The sequence below is a fragment of the Lutra lutra genome, chromosome 2, assembly GCF_902655055.1.
Source record: "Lutra lutra chromosome 2, mLutLut1.2, whole genome shotgun sequence".
Taxonomy (NCBI): Eukaryota; Metazoa; Chordata; class Mammalia; order Carnivora; family Mustelidae; genus Lutra; species Lutra lutra.
This window is the reverse complement of record NC_062279.1, coordinates 120,715,038-120,737,212: the sequence shown is the minus strand read 5'-3', so window position 1 is coordinate 120,737,212 and position 22,175 is coordinate 120,715,038. Positions and strand designations below refer to the sequence as shown.

Genomic DNA, 22,175 nt, shown 5'->3' with positions numbered 1-22,175 from the left:
AGAGTCAACTGAGTTGGCCTGTGGTAGGAGAACAGCCCTACAGCAGTGGTACCAAGAATCAGTTAACCTGAGAACTGGAAGAGTGACTCGTTGGAACCTGTCAAGAGACCTGAGGCTGAGTGTATTAAGTGCAGTCATGAACAGTGGTGTTAATTTGAAGAATTCCAGAAAGTCCATGCCAGGTTCCCCCGACCCTTTGTTCCTTCCGAAGATTTTTAAAAAGGTAGAATTTGGGTTGGGGGCTTTGGAATTTTTAGATTGTTTATCTATTTAGTTTTGCTTGAATCATTTTGTTTACTACCTTTATCCCTCTCTCAACTTGCCAGTATAGACTCAATTTAATTGTGCCTCATAGATCTTCCAACAAGATATGGGAAGGAATACTAGTCATGCTGACAGAATTTGTATTAGGTTTATAAAGAGCACTGCCGGGGAGAAGAAGCTGTTGTGAGATCCTTAATCCTGTTTTTATATTCCAAAGTCTGATTTTTGTTTAAATCAGAGGCAGTTTCAAGAAAAGAGTCAAGGCCACTTACAAATGATCCTGAAAATCTGTCATCTTTCTGGCTCAGTAGTCTTTCTGGAAGAGGGAGGCCCCCTCTGTAGGAACCATACACATGTGAGAATATTCATCCCTCTCACTTCATGGTTGAGCTGCCCCTGCAACTGAAGGCAGAAAGTCTGTCATTCTGATCAGTTTTGATAAGTCGACTAAGTTCTTTTAATATGTATCATGGGAAGGTACCTTACCATTCCTCCAGTAGATGAACCCTTAAGTCTAAAATCTATAAATGATGAGAGAGGATGCGTTAAAGCAAAAATCACTTCCCCTGCAAATAATTTCCCTTCCTGAGGGAAATGACCTGGAAAGGTCTGATTTTTAAGTGTTCATCTTTGGGGGCAGCTTAATCAGTTAAAACATTGAAGTCCACTCTTTTTTTCTCTTCACTTAGAAAAGTGCAGCTCTTATAAATGGTGTGATGAGGGATGCCTGGGTGGCTGAGTCAATTAAGCTTCCACCTTCAGCTCAGTCATGATCCCAGGGTCTGGGATTGAGTCCTGCGGCAGGCTTCTTGCTCAGCGGGGAGCCTGCTTCTCCCTCTGCCAGTGGTTCTCCCTGCTTGTGCACTCTCTCTCTCTCTCACTCGTGCTCTCTCTCTGACAAATAAATAAATAAAGTCTTTAAAAAAAAATAAATGGTGTGGTGAACTCTTTGTCCAGTGGAGACGGTGAAAGGAGGGAATCGAATCGTTGCTGGAGCCCACCTTTATATCTACCGTATACCACCTAGACTGTGGCAAGAAGACAGCATAGCAAGAGCTCCCTACATATATCCCATCTTTACGATAGGCATGCTGCTTTATTTTCATGCAATTTCAAGTTTTAAAAAATCAGCCTTGATGAGAAACAGACTTGGCCACCCAAAAGAAATCACTGTGTGCTACAGATGAGCTCCTGCAAATGTGGCTCTTTGCAGCTGCAGAACAGCACAGCGGCGTGCAAATGTGTTGTTTCTTTTTCTGTGTCTGATATGGAAAATGTGACACTTGTCTGTCTGCGTCCATGTTCAACTCCAGAAATGCTTAACATTCTTCCATGATTTGTTGACATCAAATTAAGGTTCCAGACATACAAAACATTTGTTTGAAGTTGCATTCTCTTAGATGTGACGCTTGTGCTTTGTAAGGTCACAGACTGATTTTGAAGTTGGTTCTGAGTATGTAGGCTAGAGCACTTATTTGATAAATCTACCAAATGTACCTAATTCTTGGGCTGAAGAAGCCCTTGGGACAGGCAGAATTGTTTTTCATTTCTGCTAGAACATGGGGCTTTTAAGGACATTATATCACATGGGATTTTAAAGGAGTTACCTTAAAATAATTATGCACTGAACTTTAGAGATGCTTTTGTACTATTTATATGATTTTCCAAACTCAGGGCTGACTTAATTAAGTTAACCTACTTAAAGGTTTTAGTTATTGCGAACCTCCTTCTTATTGAGGTAATAACACATAAAACATTTACCTGATTCTGATATTTTCTGTCTTTTTTTATAGCATACACAGTACAGCTTGATTTCAGAATATTTAGAAATGAGAACAAAAATTTATTTCTTTAGTAGTAAGGTTTTTAATCTTCAAAGGCCTTGTTAGGTACTACAAACACATCACAACACTTCAGTTATAAATGAATGAGTCTCCAAACTCATAAAGTTTCAATTATAAAGCAACAAAGAATACACACTACAAATTTGGAGTTTCTTTTCCTAGACTCTCAAAACCTATATGTTGGTTGCGTGGTCTTTCCTGTAAAAATAAGAATAACCAGCATATGCCTTGTGATTTTCAGAAATGCACCTGTGAATGCAGTCAACTCTAAGACAAATTGGATATTTAGAAACAATGAAGTTTGAAGACTTCTTAAATTACTCTTGGAGGCAGCATCCCCTAAAAAGAGTAGTTTTCATAATGTATAGCTCTTCACAAACAGAAGCAGAATTTTGGAAGTCTTCTCATTTCATCTATTTTTTTAATTTTTTTATTTTTTTTTAAATTTATTTATTTGAGAGACAGAGAGAGAGCATGAGAGGGGAAGTCAGAGGGAGAAGCAGACTCCCCATGGAGCTGGGAGCCCGATGTGGGACTCGATCCCAGGACTCCGGGATCATGACCTGAGCCGAAGGCAGTTGCCCAACCAACCGAGCCACCCAGGCGCCCCATCATCTATTTTTTTAAAAATCCTGTATCGTCATTTGCAAAAGCAGAAGCCATGCTTTCCAAAGTAGAAGTTTCTTCTTCTTCTTTGTTTGTCTATTGTCCTACAGCTGGGGAAAATTCTGCGAAGCCCTTTTATGAAGTTTGTTGCACATGCTGCTTCTTTCATCATCTTCCTGGGCCTGCTTGTGTTCAATGCCTCAGACAGATTCGAAGGCATCACCACGCTGCCCAATATCACTGTTATTGACTATCCCAAGCAGATCTTCAGGGTGAAAACCACCCAGTTCACGTGGACAGAGATGCTAATTATGGTCTGGGTTCTCGGTGAGCTTACTATTTTAAATATTCTAATTTCTACAAAAAATAGTGTGTGTGTGTGTGTGTGTGTGTGTGTGTATGACTGCTTTTTTACTTAAAGTGTTATGTGCTATATGGTGACAACATCATCATTGTAAGGTAAGCAGAACAAAATAATTGAGTAATTTGGCAGCTTAATAATACTAAAATGCATCCCTTAACACTAAGTAAAAATTTTTATGCGTAACATGAGCCTAATTATGAATAAACCACATTTCTAACTTTAATTATTGAGTAATTATAAATTTTATAAAAATGTGACTCACTGGGGCGCCTGGGTGGCTCAGTGGGTTAAAGCCTCTGCCTTCGGCTCAGGTCATGATCTCAGGGTCCTGGGATCGAGCCCCGCATCGGGATCTCTGCTCAGCGGGGAGCCTGCTTCCTCCCCCCTCCCTCTCTGCCTGCCTCACTGCCTACTTGTGATCTCTGTCAAATAAATAAATAAAATCTTAAAAGAAAAAAAAATGTGACTCACTGATGATGATCAAATATTTCACTGAAATACTTGTGAAATATCCCAGTAGCCATTAATTGATAATTAAAGAACATTTTTTGCCTTTGTTTCAAAGGTTTTTTTTAGGAGAGTTTCCTTAATTGTTACTTTACCTTATAATAGTCCATTTTTTTTTGCTTTTTTAAGATTTTTATTGGCAAAGTATAGTTGACATGCAGTGTTATATTAGTTTCAGGTGTACAATATCATGATTTGACAAGTCTATATATTACTCACTGCTCCCCATGATAAGTACAGTCTCCATACAACATTAATACAGTATTACTGACTATTCCCAGTGCTGTACTTTTTATCTCCATGACTTATTGATTAACTAGAAGTTTGTACCTCTTAATGTCCTTTTTTTCTCCTATCCCCCCACTGACCTCCCCTCTAGCAGCCACACTTTGTTCTCTGTATTGAAGAGTGTGTCGTTCTTCATTTTGATTTTTAGATTCTACACAGGAGTGAAATCGTATGGTATTTCTCTTTCTCTGACTTCGTTCACTTAGTATATACCCTCTAAGCCCACCCATGTTTTTGGAAACCTGAGATCTCATTTGTTTTTATGGCGAGTAATATTCCAGTGTGTATGTGTGTGTGTGTGTGTGTATGTGCGCGTGCGCGCACGTGTGTGTGTGTGTGTGTGTGTACACATGCATATCACATTTTTATCCATCCATTGACCATTGGACACTTAGGCTGCCTTCACATCTTGACTCACAAGTGTCCATTTTGAATAGCTATGTTAAAATTAAGAACTTTAGGCAATGAGAGGGGAAAAAAATGGAGGTAGGAACTAGTTTATCTAACCATTACTAATGCAGAGTCACTTTTATCTGTTCTCTCTGTTTTCCCAGAGTTTTTTTGGTATCTTCTTAGTTCCTGAGTTAATAACGTGGTTACTCCCCTCATTCACTCCTGTGGACTCAACCTGGGTCAAATAATTATTTTATAAATTTATCTTGAGCTAATACCTTTTTAGAAATTCCGCAATGTCTTCCCCTTACATGGTCAGGACAAATGGTTAAATTGGAATATTTTTCCCTCTTCTCCCAGAATGGCATTTTCTGCTTTCTGTTTCTTCACAGCATCCTAGGGCCCCTGCTTAAGGGTTCCTTCTTTGTCCAGTGATATTCCTCACCTCCCTAGCATGAAACTAGAAAGAGGAGAGAAGGTAGGGGAATGATGTAAGTGTTCGTGTGATTGGGAAAATGATCTTGTTAAAAGTCTACCATAACTTTCTCATTTAGGGGTGTGTTTCGCCAGTAATTATTGTGGTTTGATAACCATTGGAATTCACAAAGATGAATTTTCTCCTGTCCTTCCAAAGTCTCACAGGGCAAAATAATTTGACTTGAAGAGTCTTCTTTGCTTACTTTCCTTCCCTCTTTCCTGCCCATCCCATTTCTGGTACCAGATGTAGAACTCTGTTACTCCAAATTCTAATTCTGACTTAGTAAAGCTTTTTCTTCCATGTGATTCTGCCCAGGGCGTCAGGGAGCTGAACAGTAGTGGGTGCTTTGTGGTGCCTCATATGCTGCTTTATCTATGGAGCATTTTCTAGATGGGGACTGGTGGTGGACCAAGTATGAGCTTCTCTGTCTAAGCTGTGAGATATAATCTGTACCTTCCTGTGTGACAGGAATGATGTGGTCTGAGTGTAAGGAGCTCTGGCTGGAAGGACCTAGGGAATATATTTTGCAGTTGTGGAATGTGCTGGACTTCGGGATGCTCTCCATCTTCATTGCTGCTTTCACGGCCAGATTCCTAGCTTTCCTTCAGGCAACAAAAGCACAGCAGTATGTGGACAGTTATGTCCAAGAGAGTGACCTCAGTGAAGTTACACTTCCACCGGAGATCCAGTATTTCACTTATGGTAAGTTATTGACTGCAGGGTCCTCATATGAAAGGTCCTCAGGAAAGGTACTGAAACCACACTTTGGAAGGATATGTCCATGTTTAGTATGAGATGTGTGTTGAATGTATATGAACAGAGGTGAGAGCATGAGCTATGGAACTATATAAAACTGGATTCCTGTCGAGGCTATGACTCTCCCTTGCTGTTTGTGACTTCCTTCAAGTTAATTTACTTCTCTGTGCCTCAGTGTTCAAATCTCTAAAAAGAAGATGTTGCAGGGTAGGAGGAAATTATCTTTGAGCCCAACAACATAATTACTAGTATATCTTCTTAGGGTATGAAACTGTCTTAACTACGGGGGAAAATAGCTTGATAAACTGATCGAGATGGAAGATGAGTCTCTGAAAGTGTGGTTCAGAGGGGATAAAAGAGTAAAAGGTGTTGTGCTGCTGTTCAGGTGAAGTGAACAAAAACTCAGCAGAGGCAGGAAGTAGGAGCTAAAGTGACATGAGATCATAAGCTCTGGAGAACACGCAGAAATACTGGGGTGATGTCCTGCCCCTCCACACAAGGTGGAAGGGAGTTCATGCCTACCTTCTCTGTATCATGAAGAGCAGGGAGGCCCCCACTGACAACCAGGGTGCAAGGATAGTGATTCCATCCTTGCCAGCACAAACCAGGGGTAAGTGATGTGAGCCTCCTCCCCCTTGAGGCCAGACTGGGGAGGTGTGATTAGCAAATTTTCATGTAGTTTCACAATCTTAAGTCTGGACAGGACTTTAGAAATGTATTGCCTACCCCTTATTTTAATGATAAGGAAACTCAGGCACAGAGTTCAGATGTGTTCTGATTTTGAAGAATAATTCTTTACAAGTATAATTAAGGCTTACATTGTGATAAGTACAAGTGGTGTGTTAACATTATTAAAGAAGAAGACTGAGTGCCTGCTCCAAAATATAAAATGTACGTTTCACACATTGTGAAATTTAAACACCTTAGCTCTTATTGTCAGCAAACAAGGATTTTTCTATGCCAAGGAGACCAGATCAAATGAGTAAGTGATTACCATTTATAATTAAAGAATTAGCTTAAATTGTATTTTTGTGTAACATCTATCCTATTTTAGTAACTTATTTATTTAAATGTCTTCATGTGTATCTAATTGACTGTCATCTGGAGGGAAATTTGTGAGTTCAGGATTTACTTCTTATTGTGTGTATGATTTTGATCAAGTACTTAGCCTTTCCAAGTATTGGTTTCTGCATCTCTAAGGAGCGGATAATAATAACACCAAATCCATAGAGTTAAGGGAAAGCACTGGGTCTGGTACACATTAAACACTCAACAAATGTTAATTTTTCTTGTTGAAAATGTCTACAATGTATTTATTCATTTGAGAATGATTAGGTTTGGACACAATTAGCCACATAGTATTTCATTGACCCTCCTGGGAATGAGTATCCCGTAGTTTGTTGTGAACTAAGTGACATTAAAAGGGGTGGAGTCCTCCTTTAGAATCTATCCCCCAAATTTTTACACCTTAGTAGCGTATTACATTTTCCGGGAACAAGTTGTTTTGCTCAGATACCACACTGACAGCACCATTGTGATTCGGTTGACATTCTTACTTCTCATAATATGCCATTTTTCTTGCACAAACTGTCAGATGAACTAATTTCCCTATGAAATATGAAAAAGAAGTTTTGTGCCAACTGAGCCTATGGTGTGACGGAATAGCACATCAATAAATCTAGTAACTGAGGGAACAAATTAGTCAAGTCAATTGTTTTGTCATTCTGGACACAGTCTGTGTCTGATGAAGGATTTTTAACCTCTTTCTGTATCTTTCGTACTTGATTCTGTTTCTACTCAATGTGAAGCAGGCTTCGTATCTTTACAAGAGTGTTTCCTCTAGAACAAGATTCCGTGTGAGTGTGGAACTCATATGTTTCTGGTTTAACATGAAAAACAGTGCCTGGGCAGTTAATTAAATCTAGAGTAGTTTCAACCAAGATTAAAAAAAAAAAATCTAGGGGCACCTGGGTGGCTCAGTGGGTTAAGCCTCTGCCTTCAGCTCAGGTCATGATCTCAGGGTCCTGGGATTGAGCACTGCATCAGGCTCTCTGCTGAGCGGGGAGCCTGCTTCCCCCCTCTCTCTCTCTGCCTGCCTCTCTGCCTACTTGTGATATCTGTCTGTCAAATAAATAAATAAATAAATCTTTTTTAAAAATCTACCTAAAAAATAGATATTATTTAAGGTATTTATTTTGCATAGCTAGCAATGAACAAAAAGTTCCATTTCTAATCTTTCTCTCTCTCTCTTTTTCTAGCCAGAGATAAATGGCTCCCTTCTGACCCTCAGATCATATCTGAAGGCCTATATGCTATAGCTGTTGTGCTCAGCTTCTCTCGGATTGCATATATCCTTCCTGCAAATGAGAGCTTTGGCCCCTTGCAGATCTCTCTTGGAAGGACTGTGAAGGATATTTTCAAGTTCATGGTCCTCTTTATTATGGTGTTTCTTGCCTTTATGATTGGCATGTTCATACTGTATTCTTACTACCTTGGAGCTAAAGTAAATGCTGCTTTTACCACGTAAGTAAAATATAAAAAAAGTATGATGAAGAGAATTTCTAACAAATCCAAATGAAGTGAACACACAAAAAATTCAGAAATCCTGATAAAGATGTTTTTAAGGGAAAAAGAAATCCATTAAAAACAATGCTTATGTGTGATTACATTGCTCCAAAGGCTCATTTCTTTGAGTGGAATGGAATCAGAATTTGGAAAAATCCTAGACAAAACTGACTATTTTAAGAGAATTAGGCAGCAAAATTTTAATACTGGATGTCTCTTATATTATGTATGACATTAAATTTAGTTTTGTCCTTTTGTAGCCATTACTATTCAAAAAAGAAGCATTGGCTTTTATTTTAATGTATCATTAATCAGTACAGAGTTGAGTAAGAAGATATTGAAGCTAAATGTTGTACAGCTCACTGTAACACTAATACCGCTTCCTTCCTGTAGTCACCCTGGTATCTGCATTGGAGAATCACCTTGCCTGGGAAGTCTTCCTTAATTAAACTTCCTTTGTCATTGTTCCTTGAAGTTCCCTCAGCCTGGAGACCTCTAGTTGGGAGATACTCTCACTTACCAGCATTTAGTAGGGCAGGGATGGGGCCCTCCCTTTGTACTGTAGCCATTCCAGGTAGGGAGATCATAAGCCCTCCCTGTCTCCCTTTGTAACCTGTCATGCCACAGCTGGAAAGAATCTAGACCTTCAATAAGTTCCCTGTAGACTAAAATAGAATATTAAGCCCTTTCAGGCATCTAAATTGTTTTGAAATGATTTTTTTTTTCAAATAGGTATATAGAGCAAGTCTTAGGGGTAAAAGAGAACTGAAACTCACTTCATTGTAATGAAAAAAAGTTCTGTTGGAACCCACTCCGGAAGGGACAGAAAGATCCTACACACATGGCCACCCCTTTGAACTCTGTGAGAACTCATTTTATACAACACATTGCTGTCACTGTTTTGTGTGAGGATGTGGCAACTTGATACGGTGAAAAGGATAGAGGCTGGAAAATCAGGCAGATGCAGATGCGGGTGCAGCCTCTGCTGGTTTCTGGCTGTGGCTTTTGGTCAAGTTACTCAACAGTCCTCTGTGTTAGTTTCCTTCTTCTTACAATAACCACAATAAGATTGGAACTGGGTTGTTGTGAGGGTTACATAAAGTCATTGATAGAAAGCCTCTAGCCCACAGTCGGAGCTCAGGAACCTCCCCTTTTCCGCTGTCTGCCTCTTCCCCTGCAGAGATTCTCGGGAATCTGTATTCTCGAAGTTAGAGGTGAGAAGGTCTGCCAGAGAGCAAGATGAAGGAGTCAGAGAATTTGGGGATCCTGTTACATTAATGGCAAGGAACAGAGAGGTTCTAGTTTTTCTTAGTTTCCTGCTACCGTCTGTGCTATAACATCATGCAGGGAAATGTTTTGTGGTAGAGAGTAACTGTGTAGAGGTAGGAACTTTTCTATTCAGGCTTCTACTCTCAGGGTCTAGCACACTTTCTAGAACCTAATAGGTGTTCCACCAGCATTTGCTGAATGATGGGATGAATAAACAAACTAGTGCTAAAACCTGTAAATCTACAAAATTGTTATTTAGAATCTGTTATATATATATTTTTAAACTGGACTGTTCCCATTATTGTTCCTTTGGAAAAAGGACTGACTTTTTCCAAAGTAATGGAATTCCACATGTCTAATTGTTTAAGGATTATTTTTGTGGTTCACAAAGCAGTAAGTACAACTTGGTTATAGGCCCAAATCAGGCAAATTCAGCTGGCAAAGATCATTGAGGGGATAAAAGTAGGTAAATAGTCTGGTAGAGGCCTATGTGTTCATTGCTGTGATGGAAGACTCAGGGAGTAAGTTGTATAAATTAAAGGAAAAGAATAGAAATCTCTCAGTCTGTTCCCTCCTCTTCATTTCCAGTTAAGCAAAACTTTTGGGTGGGTAATATATTCTTGTGGCAAAAAATTCATGGAGTGGTGTCTATAGTGAAAAGCATGTCCCTTCTTCACCACTGGACCCCTTAGTTCACAGAGGCAATGGTTTCTTTTGGATACTTTCAGAGATATTTTATACACAAACAAGAATATAAGTATTTGTAAACCCCTCTCTTTTAGTCAAATGGTAGACTATTTCACTCTTACTATACTTATTTTTTTACTTAATAGATCTCAGATATTGTTTTATAGAAACACATGTAAATAGATCTGTCTCATTTTCCCAGTGGCCACATACCATCCATCATATAGATGCCAGAATTATTTACCCTCCCCCCATTGATGCATATGTAGGTGGTTTTCATTCTTCCCTGCTGCCAAGGTGCAGGGAATATGTTTTTTTTTTTTTTATAAGCGAGTATATTATTTTAATCCTGGCCTTGTTCTACTCCAGTAAACCTGATTTAAATGTCTAAACCACTTACCAAATCAACCCCCAAATTTCCATCCTTCTAGAAGAAAAGGATGGGTATCGTGGCATGACATCAGCTTTCCTCTGCTGAATTCAGAGACATTTCACTTGACGATAACTTCTAGAAAAGCTAGGCATTGGCATTACTTAATCACAAAACCCGAGGGAATGATTTCTAATAAATACTATGATAAAATAATTATGCTCGTGGTGTTTAGTATGATGATATTTAATGATGGCATTTTTACCTCTGTATAGAATTTAAACCCTATCAGGTTTCTCTTTTGAATTTTTCATACTGAAAACTGTCAGATTATTTACTGTGTACCTTATTCTCTCAACAGTGTAGAAGAAAGTTTCAAGACTTTGTTTTGGTCGATATTTGGGTTGTCTGAAGTCACTTCCGTTGTGCTCAAATACGATCACAAATTCATAGAGAATATTGGATACGTTCTTTATGGAATATACAATGTAACTATGGTGGTCGTTTTACTCAACATGTTAATTGCTATGATTAATAGCTCATATCAAGAAATTGAGGTAAACCTGCTTTCTATCCATGGTGTCTATTTTTGCCATCCCATTCTAATAGTATCCTACATCTGTTTCTGTGCCCTGTGGTGGATTTCCAGCTCCTCTAAATTAAGAGGCAAGCAGAGGGAGCCAAGACCTTTCCCTGCATTTTCCTCCAGGGTAGATAGGCTTACAGCCTCCAGTGTCTTCTAAGAGCACAAAAGGGGTCCCCCTGAACTTATCATCACTCTGCCTCCTCTCAGAATACATTTCAAAAGTTTTGAAATTAGGGGCTACAACTATTGACTACTGGCTGTAGGGGAATTATTCTCTCCTAAATTAGCCAGGCAACCATCTGAAAGATCTCAGTATGATGAAGTTCTGGAACATAGGTGAGGTTCGCTGGGCTGAGGTCCGGAGCCGATGACCAAGAAAGAATTCTTGAGACATCTTTGGTGCAAAATGGTGGTTTATTAAAGCACGGGAACAGGACCCATGGGCAGGAAAAGCTGCTGCACCGTTATCCTGAGGAGTGGCTGATTATATACACAGGAGTTGGGTAGGTGAGAACAAAGGGGGTGATGTTAGTTTCTAAGGAATTTTGGAAGCAAGGTCTCCAGGACCTTGAGGGGCTAGCTATTGTTGGGAGAAAGGTTATTTATTACTAGTAGTAAAAATCTTCTTGTGAGATCCTTTAGATGTATATCAATGGGCCATAGGCTTGGGAATGATTCTCGACACTATCTTGGAGATCTAGAGATAAAGTTTCCACATTTCTCCTATCAAGTGTCCTTGTTAGTGAGATTTGGGTTTAGAAGAAATTTAACTTTATTTAGGGCTTGAGGAACTGAGTTATTTGCCTCTGGAAATTGTGCTATTGTTAAGATAGCTTCTTTTTGTAAATCTCTAGGACATTGGTAAACTAAGGGAGACTCCTGTCTTGCAGGATTGTGATCTCTGCAAGTTAACTATTTGTTTTTCTTTTAGGGCAGTCAGGGTGCCTGAAGAATGTCACACATATTACCGAGGGGAGTGGGAGGAGAGGGGGTGCAAGGTACCAGCTTTTGCTTTGTCCTCAGCCAGCCTCCTGCTCCCTCATCAAGTAGGGGAATTCCTAGATGTCTGGAAAACCCAGATGATGTTCTGTATCCGGTCAGAATTTTTAGTATTCTAGAAGTCACTCTACTTGTTTTGGATTAGGCTTGGTTTGGTACCTTCCTTCATCATCGTGTGTGTTTTCCATGTCCTCCAGGTTTGTGTTCAATATCTCTTTAGTGCTTTGCTATTTGTTAAGTGCATTGTGACTGTGTGTGTTTTAGAGACACATAAAATGGTATCTCAAAGTAGAAGTTAGGTCCCCCAGAAATGAAAACTGTGGGACCCTGAGTATCTGTTTGTGGTAACAGCAGTCTGGGCAGTGTGAGATAAGCAAGCCAACTTCTCCCACCTTTGAAACCCCTCCTCTTCATTTCTTCTCTCCATCACCATGGTCCAGGACAAAGAATAAAAGGGATATTTTCTCCTTCTGTTGGTGCCCGTGGTTCTTGGTCACACCACTCTGAAGAATGAAGAGGTACACCAGACAGAGTGGTGGGAAGCAAGCCAAGGTTTATTGAGTGATAGTGAAGTGTTAGTAAGAGACTCCCGAGGAGGGAGGGGATCCAAAAGGGTGGCCACCAGAGTTTCTAAGTTTAGGGGGTTTTTTGGTCTTGTTGAGACAGGCTGTTGTAATCTGATCAACCCTCCCTGTGCCTGTCACCCAATCAGGTTTTTGTCACCGATCACAGATCACATGGGATAGGTGAAGGGCTCCTTCCTGGGTGGTGTAAAATCCTTTTAAGGGTAGTTTCCTCTTAGGGTGGGGCTCCTTCTCCTTCCCTGCCTGCCTTCCAGCTGTGCTTCACCAAAAGGACAAACAAGATAGGAATAGGCCACTGAGGGCCTCATATGACATTTGAGGACAGATGGCCGACACATAACCTCTGAAGTACAATTCAGCTTAGTGCTATTTTTTTTTCTTTTGTTCTTGAAGTGTGTTATGGTCTGTCTACAGCCTGCCTTGGATGGGTCTCGATGAGGGGGGAGGCCAGGTGAAGAGTGGGGAAGTCCTGTTGAATATGTGGAATTGGCAGGGGTGGGAAGGGAGGGAGGAGTTAATCTTTTTGTCCTTCCTTGACCTTGAATTTTTGTCCTTCCTTGACCTTGAATTTTTCTAGTGTTTTTGCTTAATCTTTGGCTGGGGGACAGGACATTCTGGTTCAGTTTCACTGGGTAGAGACAGAGGCATATGGAAGAGAAAAATGAAAACATTCTTAGCGGTGCTAAGAATATATGTAGGCCAATAGAGGTTATATGCAGATAAATGTATATAAGTCACTTTTCTATTTCAAAAGTGTAATTTAGCTTCCTTGTATGATCCTACTGAAATCAATTACTGGAATATTTTGTTTTTAAAATTGAAGGGGGAGAACGAGTTTCTTGTCTCACAGAGTTGAAGAATGAATCTCTCGGACAAAGGAGAGTGAGGAAAGCAATACAAGTTTACTAAGCGAGAATAGAGAAAAAGCTCTCAGGAGTGAGAGGGGTCCTGACAGGGTTGCCACTGAGGGCTTTGAGGGTTGGTCTTTTATTGAACTTCTCTACTGATAGCACCATTGAGTAAGGATTAGTGACAACACCTTTAATGGCTTACTTCCTTTTTAGGGTCCAATAATTCTTTATTGGAACTGTTGTAGCTGTCGTAACAAGATTCCACTTCTGACACCTGGGGAGGCTGGTCTGGTTGGTTCCCTTCTCTCTGGTTTCCTTACACCTTTGCATTTGGGGGACTTTTGTGAGCCTGATCCCATAGCTGCCCGCCCCTGCCATCACCTATGTGCCCCTACCTAGCCCTGCCTGTCCCTTACTCAAAACGAGTCATTGTTTCTTTTCTGTTTTTATGACACAGGATGACAGTGATGTAGAATGGAAGTTTGCCCGTTCAAAACTTTGGTTATCTTATTTTGATGATGGAAAAACATTACCTCCACCTTTCAGTCTAGTTCCTAGTCCGAAGTCATTTGTTTATTTCATCATGCGGATCATTAACTTTTCCAAATGCAGGAGGAGCCGGCTACAGAAGGATATAGAAATGGGAATGGGTAACTCCAAGTCCAGGGTAGGTATCCAAAACTCACTAAGACCTAAGAATGACTGTTCTGTCTTTCTCCTTGTCTTTGATGTTTGTTCAGTAATTTTCATGTGTGAACTTAGAAGATGTTGAAAGTTACTGTTTGTTCCGTAGTCTTTCACAAGCTAAGACTTAATATCTTCATAATGTTTCAAGAAGTCACTTAGTCTGTATCTTGCTTTTGGTCAGAATTTCATGCAAAGCACCAGATTAAAAACAAACAAAAACACCTTGTTAACTTGTTGAAAGTAAACAAAAGAGTTATTGCGGGGAAACACTTTGGTTTTCTTGTGTTCCATGCCTCTCACCTGTTATTCTGATGTTAAATAGTTTTAACCTCACATTTTCCTCTTGGGTGTATGCATAGTTTTACCTCCACCATATTCTTATTTGTAGAAACTCTTGATTGGGCTAAGTAATCTTTTTTTTCTTTACTATCATAAAATTGGCACAAACCTAAGAGCATCCTCAAATATTAACCATAAATACCATTTTTATAAATAATTAAGAATGGTTTGTCCAAAAGTTGTCCCAGTTAAGTCATACTTGGATTTTAGATTGAGTCATACTCTGATTTTAACAAAGATGAATTTTATGATAGTACTTTATAATCATGAACTTAATTTTCAGAGGTAGAATTGGTAGGGGAGTCAAATGATGTGAGCAGGACCTCAAATAACAGGGAGCAAGACATAGAAGAGCAAATGTGTGGAGTTAAAATAGCATTTTTGCCTTAGTTGTGAAGATGGCCTGTAGTTGTGATACCCTGGGAGCCCACCAGATGGCAGCGTTACCTCCATAAAGTACAGGCCGGTTTAGCAGAAGTAGGTAGGTACTTGCTCTCAGTTTAAGTTGGTGAAAAAGACCGGATCCCTGCAATCTAATTTCTCACTTTAAAAAAACTGATGTGCATTTCCAAGATTTGTAATACCCCGGCATCTTATTCTTTAAGCCTTTGAAACCTTTTTAAATTTTACTTGGATGTAGGCTCTTAAGGCTGTTCAGTTCCAGGGCACTGATTTGACTGTATCATCCCATGATTTCAAATAGTAGCTCACGTGTACACGGTGAGAAGCAGGACAATGTAAAGAGGAGCGCCTCTGCGTTAGACTCGGATTTGAATTTGGGGCCTTAATGGCTTCCTAGCGAGTAACGTGGAGAAGTCATTTGATCACGCTGAAACTTATCTGTCCCATCTGAAAGAGAAAACTCTGTAGGGTTAATGTGAGGGTGATTTGAGATGTACACAATTCCAGCCTCAACAAATATCAGTACCCTTCCTCATTCACAGTTCACAAAGTGCTTTGCTGTACACTTGAGCCTCATGCAACACTGTGAGGTAGGTATTATTATTATTCCCGTTGTATAGATAAGACCCCTGAAACCCTTAAAGTAGTGCACTTATGCAAGGTCAGGGAGCTGGCCAGTTGCGGGATAGGTGTGGAATCCAACTTTTCCAGCATCAGATGTCTAGCTCTTTCTACTGCACGGGTTGCCTTATACTCAGCACCTGCTGCTCTGACTTGGTTACTGGCTCATTTTCTCCTCCCATGCCCCTCTGCCCAACACATCTTGAAGTTTTCTTTCTGTAGAAGACTGATTTCACTGACTTCATTCCTGGGAGTGCCACTGTGTTGAAGGGGGGAAGGTCAAGAGTGCGCGTTCAGGTGGCTTGTGTCTCCCTTGGCCCCTGTAAGGGAAATGCAGCTCGCACAAAGGGATGTGAGGGGAGCAGATGTGCTTCATTTGGAGTGTCTTCCCCCGCCTGTATTGCACCATTGGCAGAAAGAATAGCTTTTTTCAGAGAAGTTGCCGGAAGTGGAAAATAAGTTGAGCACTGATCTCTCAGAAGCTATGAGTCTTGGCTTCCCAGTCTCCCCAGATCTGGTTTAAAGCTGTCATTTTGCTTGAATTTTTTAAAATTATGCAGAAAGATGTTTAAATCTCTTTAATATTATTAATACCATGAATATTAATACTGTCTGTGTACTGACTTTAGTAAAACTTTGGAGAAATTACAGGTCTCTATTATTTCTTTTTTTAGAAGAGAGGAAGGAGCCCAGAGAAATCCTTTGTCCAAACCACTAGAACTGATCTCAGTCAACAGTCAGATACTGACCTCCAGTGGCAAGGAGGAGAATTAATTTTATTAGCCCAGGTTTTTTCTTGGCTTGATTGTGCCACTTCCTTCCTCTTAGCATCCCACACGTTCCTGAGTTATGATGCTTTGAAATCAGGTGATGGTGCGTACATATTTTTGCACAGGGGGCCCCGCCTTTGAATCATACCTTATCAGTAGCAGCTTGCCCAAGAGTTAAGAGGCGGGTCCCGCTCACATACATGAAGAGTAGCCAGTAACAGTGTGCTACTCTTACTTTCTCCTTTTACCCTTCTACCCACTGTGAAGTTAAACCCAAAGAGAAAAGAGAATCAAAATTCTTTAAGCTTATTCTATTCAAATTTGTGAATCTCAATCAGTATAAGGCCATGATCCTAGGAAGACATGTTATTTTGGCTCATATTTTAGGGTTATAAAATATCGAATGATACCTTTTGAACTTGTAGCGTGTTTCTGTTCAAGTGTAGGAGACAAATAAAGGCTCAGGAGCAGACAATTGCTTCTAGGCATCTTTGCCTTCTAGATGCCATGAATACATTTTGATAATTATGTTTAGTATGAGCCAGATTTGTGGTTTTTTATACTTTATTTATTTGACAGAGAGAGAGACAGCAAGAGAGGGAACACAAGCAGGGGGAGTGGGAGAGGAGAAGCAGGCTGAGCACAGAACCTATTGTGGGCCTTGATCCCTGAACCCTGGGATCACAACCTGAGCCAAAGGCAGATGCTTAAAAGACTAAGTCACCCAGGCGCCCCTGTGAGCCATATTTTAAAATACGTTTTCAGTTCTACTGCAGTACACCTTGTGAACATCTTGATAAGTGTGAGCATGTTGCTCACGTGAATTTTTACCATTGGAAATATAGTATATCATTTATGAAATTCAACTTCCACAAAATGTTCCTTGAAAGTGTTATCCAGAAATGTTATCGAGGAGAATATAGTAGATTATATTTTTGATTTCCCAATGAATGTATTCTAATTTACTAGGTTAATTGTATTTTTTCCTAGTTAAACCTCTTCACTCAGTCTAACTCAAGAGTTTTTGAATCACACAGTTTTAACAGCATTCTCAACCAGCCAACACGTTATCAGGTAAGCATTCAATAGATGTTTCTCTTTCCCTGTATGTAATTCCATGTATGTGTATGCATGTGTAGTGAGTAGAATTGTGTTCTGATGTATTATGAGGATAGAACAGTACAGGAAAAAAATAGTATGTTAGTTGGACAGGACTTTAGAAATCAGGGTCCGGGTCCTCATTTTTTTGGTTGAGGAAGAAGAGTTCTTTGTAATATTAAAAGCAAAGTGTTGCCACAGTTTGCAAAGAACACCTTCAAATACCTTGAGCTGGAAAAGCAGTGAAAGATATGATATATTGGGAAAATAATGCTCTCACAGTATGGAAACCTGATACACATCTCCAGGTAATCCATTTTCCCCATGGATTCTTAGGTTATATTGTTTCATCAGTACTTCTTTAAAATGTGTTTTGCATTTTGATATTAGATGTGACATTTGAAGGCTAAATTCCAACTCAGAAGAAATTGTAGCTTTTTACTTTCCATCTGATTGATCATTTTGACTATCAAATCTATAGATTTCTGATGTGTACCAGATCACAAGAATGAGGATCCAGGAATTTGTAATGCATGGCGATGTCAGTTAATGGGTACAGTTTTGTATCATTTTCTTGAAGCAGCACATTCTGCAAAATTGCTTGTCAAAGCCTTTTTAATGGTTACCTTATATCCCATTATATGGTTATATTTAATATGTCAGTGTTCTATCAATGGGAATAGAGGATATGGCCAATATTTAGCTGTTACAAGCAACACTTATAACCTTGTATATATGACTTGTATATATGTAAGTAACCTTGTATATATGACATTTGAAATATGTGCAAATCTGTGAAATTGGTATCTAAACATTTTAATTTTTTAGTTATCAAATTGATTTTGAGGGACCTTGTGCCAATTTATATTCTGTATTCTTACAATAAATGTATGAGAGAGCCCATTTCCTCACCAGCAGTGTATCACCAGAGGTTTTTTTAATCTTTGCCAAATAGATGGGTGAATATGGTATCACAGTGTAGTTTTATTTGGCATCCTTTGTGATGAATGAACTTGACCATCTTGTTATGTTTAGTGTTCCTTATGTTTGAGATCCTATGTATTTACTTTTCTTGATGGTCTTTTTGTTATAAATTAAGAGGAATTATTTTAAGAATTCTTTTAAGAAAATTGGCCTGTGATATGAGTTGAAAAAAGTTTTTTTTCTGTTTGCTTTGTATTTTTTAAATATTTTTTCCTGGGGTGCCTGGATGGCTCAGTCGCTTAAGCTGCTACCTTCAGATCAGGTCATAATCCCAGGGTCCTGGGATGGAACCCTGCATTGGCTTGGCAGGGAGCCTGTTTCTCCCTCTGCTCATACTCTCTCTCTCTCTGTGTCAAATAAATAAATAAAATCTTTCAAAAAATATATTTTCCCCAACTTTCTGATTTTTGTATAGTCAGCTCCACAAACTTTATGGCTTTAGATTTTGCATCCTGTTTAGAAAGGTCTTTCCTCACGTAAGAATACTTAAGACATTTTTAACACACTTTTTCTTTAGTACTTAACGGTGTCACATTTTATATGAAAATCTTTGACCCATGTAGAATATATTTTGATGCAAAGTGTGAGGTGGGGAATCCAAATTTATTTTTTTCCAGATGATTATATAGCTGAATATATTAAATAATTATCTTTTTATTGATTTTTTTAAAAGATTTTATTTGTTTGTCAGAGAAAAAGCGCACATGCACAAGCAGGGGGAGTGGCAGGCAGAGGGAGAAGCAGGTTCCCCACTGAGCAAGGAACCCATTGCGGGACTTGATCCCAGGGTCCTGGGATCATGACCTGAGCCAAAGGCAGATGCTTGACCAACTGAGCCACCCAGGCATCCTTTTAGTGACTTGAAATATCACCTTTATCACTTATGAAATTTCTTTATCTCCTTAGATTTATTTCTATGCTTTCCATATATGATAGAACCATATTATTTTAATTATTATAGTTTAGAATAAAAGTCAAACAAAATATATAGACACAAACACACATATTCATGTTCTTGAAGACTTATTTTACATAATATTATGGCTCTTCTTTCTTGTTTATATTGAACTTTAGAGTCAGCTTGTGTAGTTTGCAAAAATTCTATTGATATTTTTATTGTGATTGTACTAACTTAAGTAAAATTGACTTCTTTATAATGTTCTGACTTCCTTTTCAAGAACATGATACATCTCTCCATTTATTCAGATCTTCATATGTGTACTCAGTATCATAAAGTATCCTCTTATCATTCATATTAATTAGGATTAAGTTTGGTGCAAACCACACAAAACCACCAAATACCATCCACTAAGTAGTTAAAAAACAAAACAAAACAGAAATTTATTTCTCTTCACCTATTCAAAAAGTCAGGAGGGGGTCATTTCCAGGGCTGGTATGGTACCTACCAATGTCAGGGACCAAGGCTCTTGAATCATATAATTCTGTCATGACTGGCTTTCAGTCTAACGTGCTCTCATGGTCCAAGAAAGCTTTTGGAGCTCTAGCTCTTACGTATGCATTCAAGAATACATTTAGAAGGTGATAGAGAGAAAGACAATCCTCTGTTCTGTAAGGATCTTCTGTAAAGCTGCACAACTTACCTGCAAAGGAGTGTGGGAAATAATGTCATAACTCCTAGTGGCTATTTGCCAAGCTAAAAAACCCAGGAAAAGAATTGGCAGTCTCTGCTGAAATGAATAATATTACTTGTCTTGGTGCTTATCTTTATGTCTTTACACATACTTCTATCTCTGTTACTTGATTTATAAGTTGCAAGTTTTCTCTTTTGATCCTCCAGCTCTAAAATATGAGAAAATCAATGTGTTTATTTTCTCTTCCATCATTTCCCCCCTTCTCCCAGCTTTTGTTGATTAAATCATTAGAACTTGCCAGGGAGGAGGAGAAAAAAATCTTTTCTCTACCCATTAGGTTCTGTCACTGGGGCCTGTCAATTAAACTGACAAAGACAGATTAATAGAAGAAAACCCACAGTTTATTTACACACACAAAGTATACATACACTGGAGAACTCAGTGATGAGTAACTCAAGAGGGTAGTTTGAATTTGGAGCTTATATACCATCTTATCAAAGGGTAGTAAATTTGGGGAGACGTGACAAGACAGAGGAAAAGAGGTTTGGGTTCCCAGGGGTAGTAAGTTGTGGGAGGGTAATATTTGAGAAAGTCAGTGGAAGATTAGGATTCGTTTATTAAGATTTGATTGTGCAGCTTCATCTCAGTGCCAATTCTCTGTCTCCAGTGATGATGATAATTTCTCCTTCCCTTTTCTATTCTAAGCTTCTCAAGATTTTGTATCAGAAAGTCAAGGGAAGTTCTCAGCCATGAATGTCTGCCCTTGTCATTTCCTTACACTCCCACTTGATCTTTTCATATAACCTTTCTTCTTTTTTTTTTTTTAAGATTTTATTTATTTATTTGACAGAGAGAGATCACAAGCAGGCAGAGAGGCAGGCAGAGAGAGGAGGAAGCAGGCTCCCTGCTGAGCAGAGAGCCCGATGCGGGGCTCGATCCCAGGACCCTGAGATCATGACCTGAGCCGAAGGCAGCGGCTTAACCCACTGAGCCACCCAGGCGCCCCTCATATAACCTTTCTAAAAAAGAATATGGATGTCTCTAAGTTTCATCGAAGGACCTTGTCTTTCTGTTTCTTATTCTCCTTGTTGCTTTTGAATGACTTAGAAGCGGGGGAAATTCCCAAGTTTACTGTCAAATTCAAACTTCTTGTGGTCTGCAAATTGTTATGCTTCTATAAACTCTGAGAAAAAAAAAGTTTTGATCAGCTATCAAACTTCATATGCCAATCAAAATTCATATAAATGCCTTGATTATATTTAGATAAATCTCTTTATTATGAACTCCACAAATGATAACAATTGGTTTAGTTGTTATCGATGTTTTTGGGGCAAGATCTTCACAAAGGGAAGTTTATGTCTTGCTTTTAGACAGATAGGAGAAGGGTAGTGAGCTCTTTCTGTGTTTCCTGCTTCTTAATTGACTTCAGCTCGAAGTAATCCTCATGCCAAAGTGCTGTATATTGGGGTGACATGTTCTGATCCCTTTCACTATCTGCTCAGGATTATGACCTACATTTGTTTTCATTTTAGTTCCACAGAGTCCAAACTCACCAGTGATCATTTTGCCATAATTTTTGTTTGTGGGTTGAAGTTTGTCTTCCTTTAGTTTCTTCAAAAGAGCTCAGGGGAACTATGTTCTCTGAGTTATTTCACATGCTAAACTATTTTCTATATATTTATATTGACTTGCTATACAATTTTTTGATATGACTTTACTTTCTTAATGTATTTGTAAACTGCTCCACTGCTCCTAGAATGAAATGCTAATGTGGAAAGATTCGAAGGCAGATTGCTTTGCTTTTCTTATATGGTTGACCTGAGATTTTTATTTAAATGCCCAAATTTTCTTTGTTTATTTCTTAAATCCAGTAACTTGCCATTGTTTATTCTGTAGGTGAATCTGCATGGATTTTTTTCTGGCACAAAGTATGACTCTTAAATCCATACATTCAAGTCTTCTTTTATTTCTGAATAATTTTCTTAACTTATATCTTGAAATATTTTTTCTGTTCCTCTATTTGGGTTAATTTCTTTAAAGATACCAGTCAGATGCCTGCTGAATCTTCTTTGCCTATCTCCATAGCTACCATTTTTACTCTATTTCACTTGAATTTCTCATCCATTTCTCCTTTTTTGGCTCCTTTTTTCTCATACTGTATCTTTTTTGGGGTCTGTCTTCATATGTGCTACTTCAAGTTCACCTTTCATTTCTGTGATGGTTTTTATTCTTCTCTTCCTGAGATTTTCAAGTTTATATATCACTTCCTTT

At 38.9% G+C, this 22,175-nt stretch overlaps 1 protein-coding gene across 3 annotated transcripts in view; it reads left to right on the top strand.

Moving 5' to 3' along the window:
- The window catches only part of TRPC3 (transient receptor potential cation channel subfamily C member 3), a 73,811-nt gene that overhangs the window by 37,887 nt on the left and 13,749 nt on the right, over positions 1 to 22,175 (top strand). The window contains exons 5-11 of one of the 3 annotated variants that reach the window (XM_047718353.1): positions 2,825 to 3,041; positions 5,213 to 5,446; positions 7,759 to 8,023; positions 10,753 to 10,948; positions 13,869 to 14,078; positions 15,382 to 15,429; positions 17,221 to 17,304. In XM_047718353.1, coding sequence (XP_047574309.1) covers positions 2,825 to 3,041; positions 5,213 to 5,446; positions 7,759 to 8,023; positions 10,753 to 10,948; positions 13,869 to 14,078; positions 15,382 to 15,429; positions 17,221 to 17,304 — 1,254 coding nt within the window. The remainder of the gene's footprint in view (positions 1 to 2,824; positions 3,042 to 5,212; positions 5,447 to 7,758; positions 8,024 to 10,752; positions 10,949 to 13,868; positions 14,079 to 15,381; positions 15,430 to 17,220; positions 17,305 to 22,175) is intronic. The other 2 variants (XM_047718354.1, XM_047718355.1) reach the window with 2 other exon arrangements.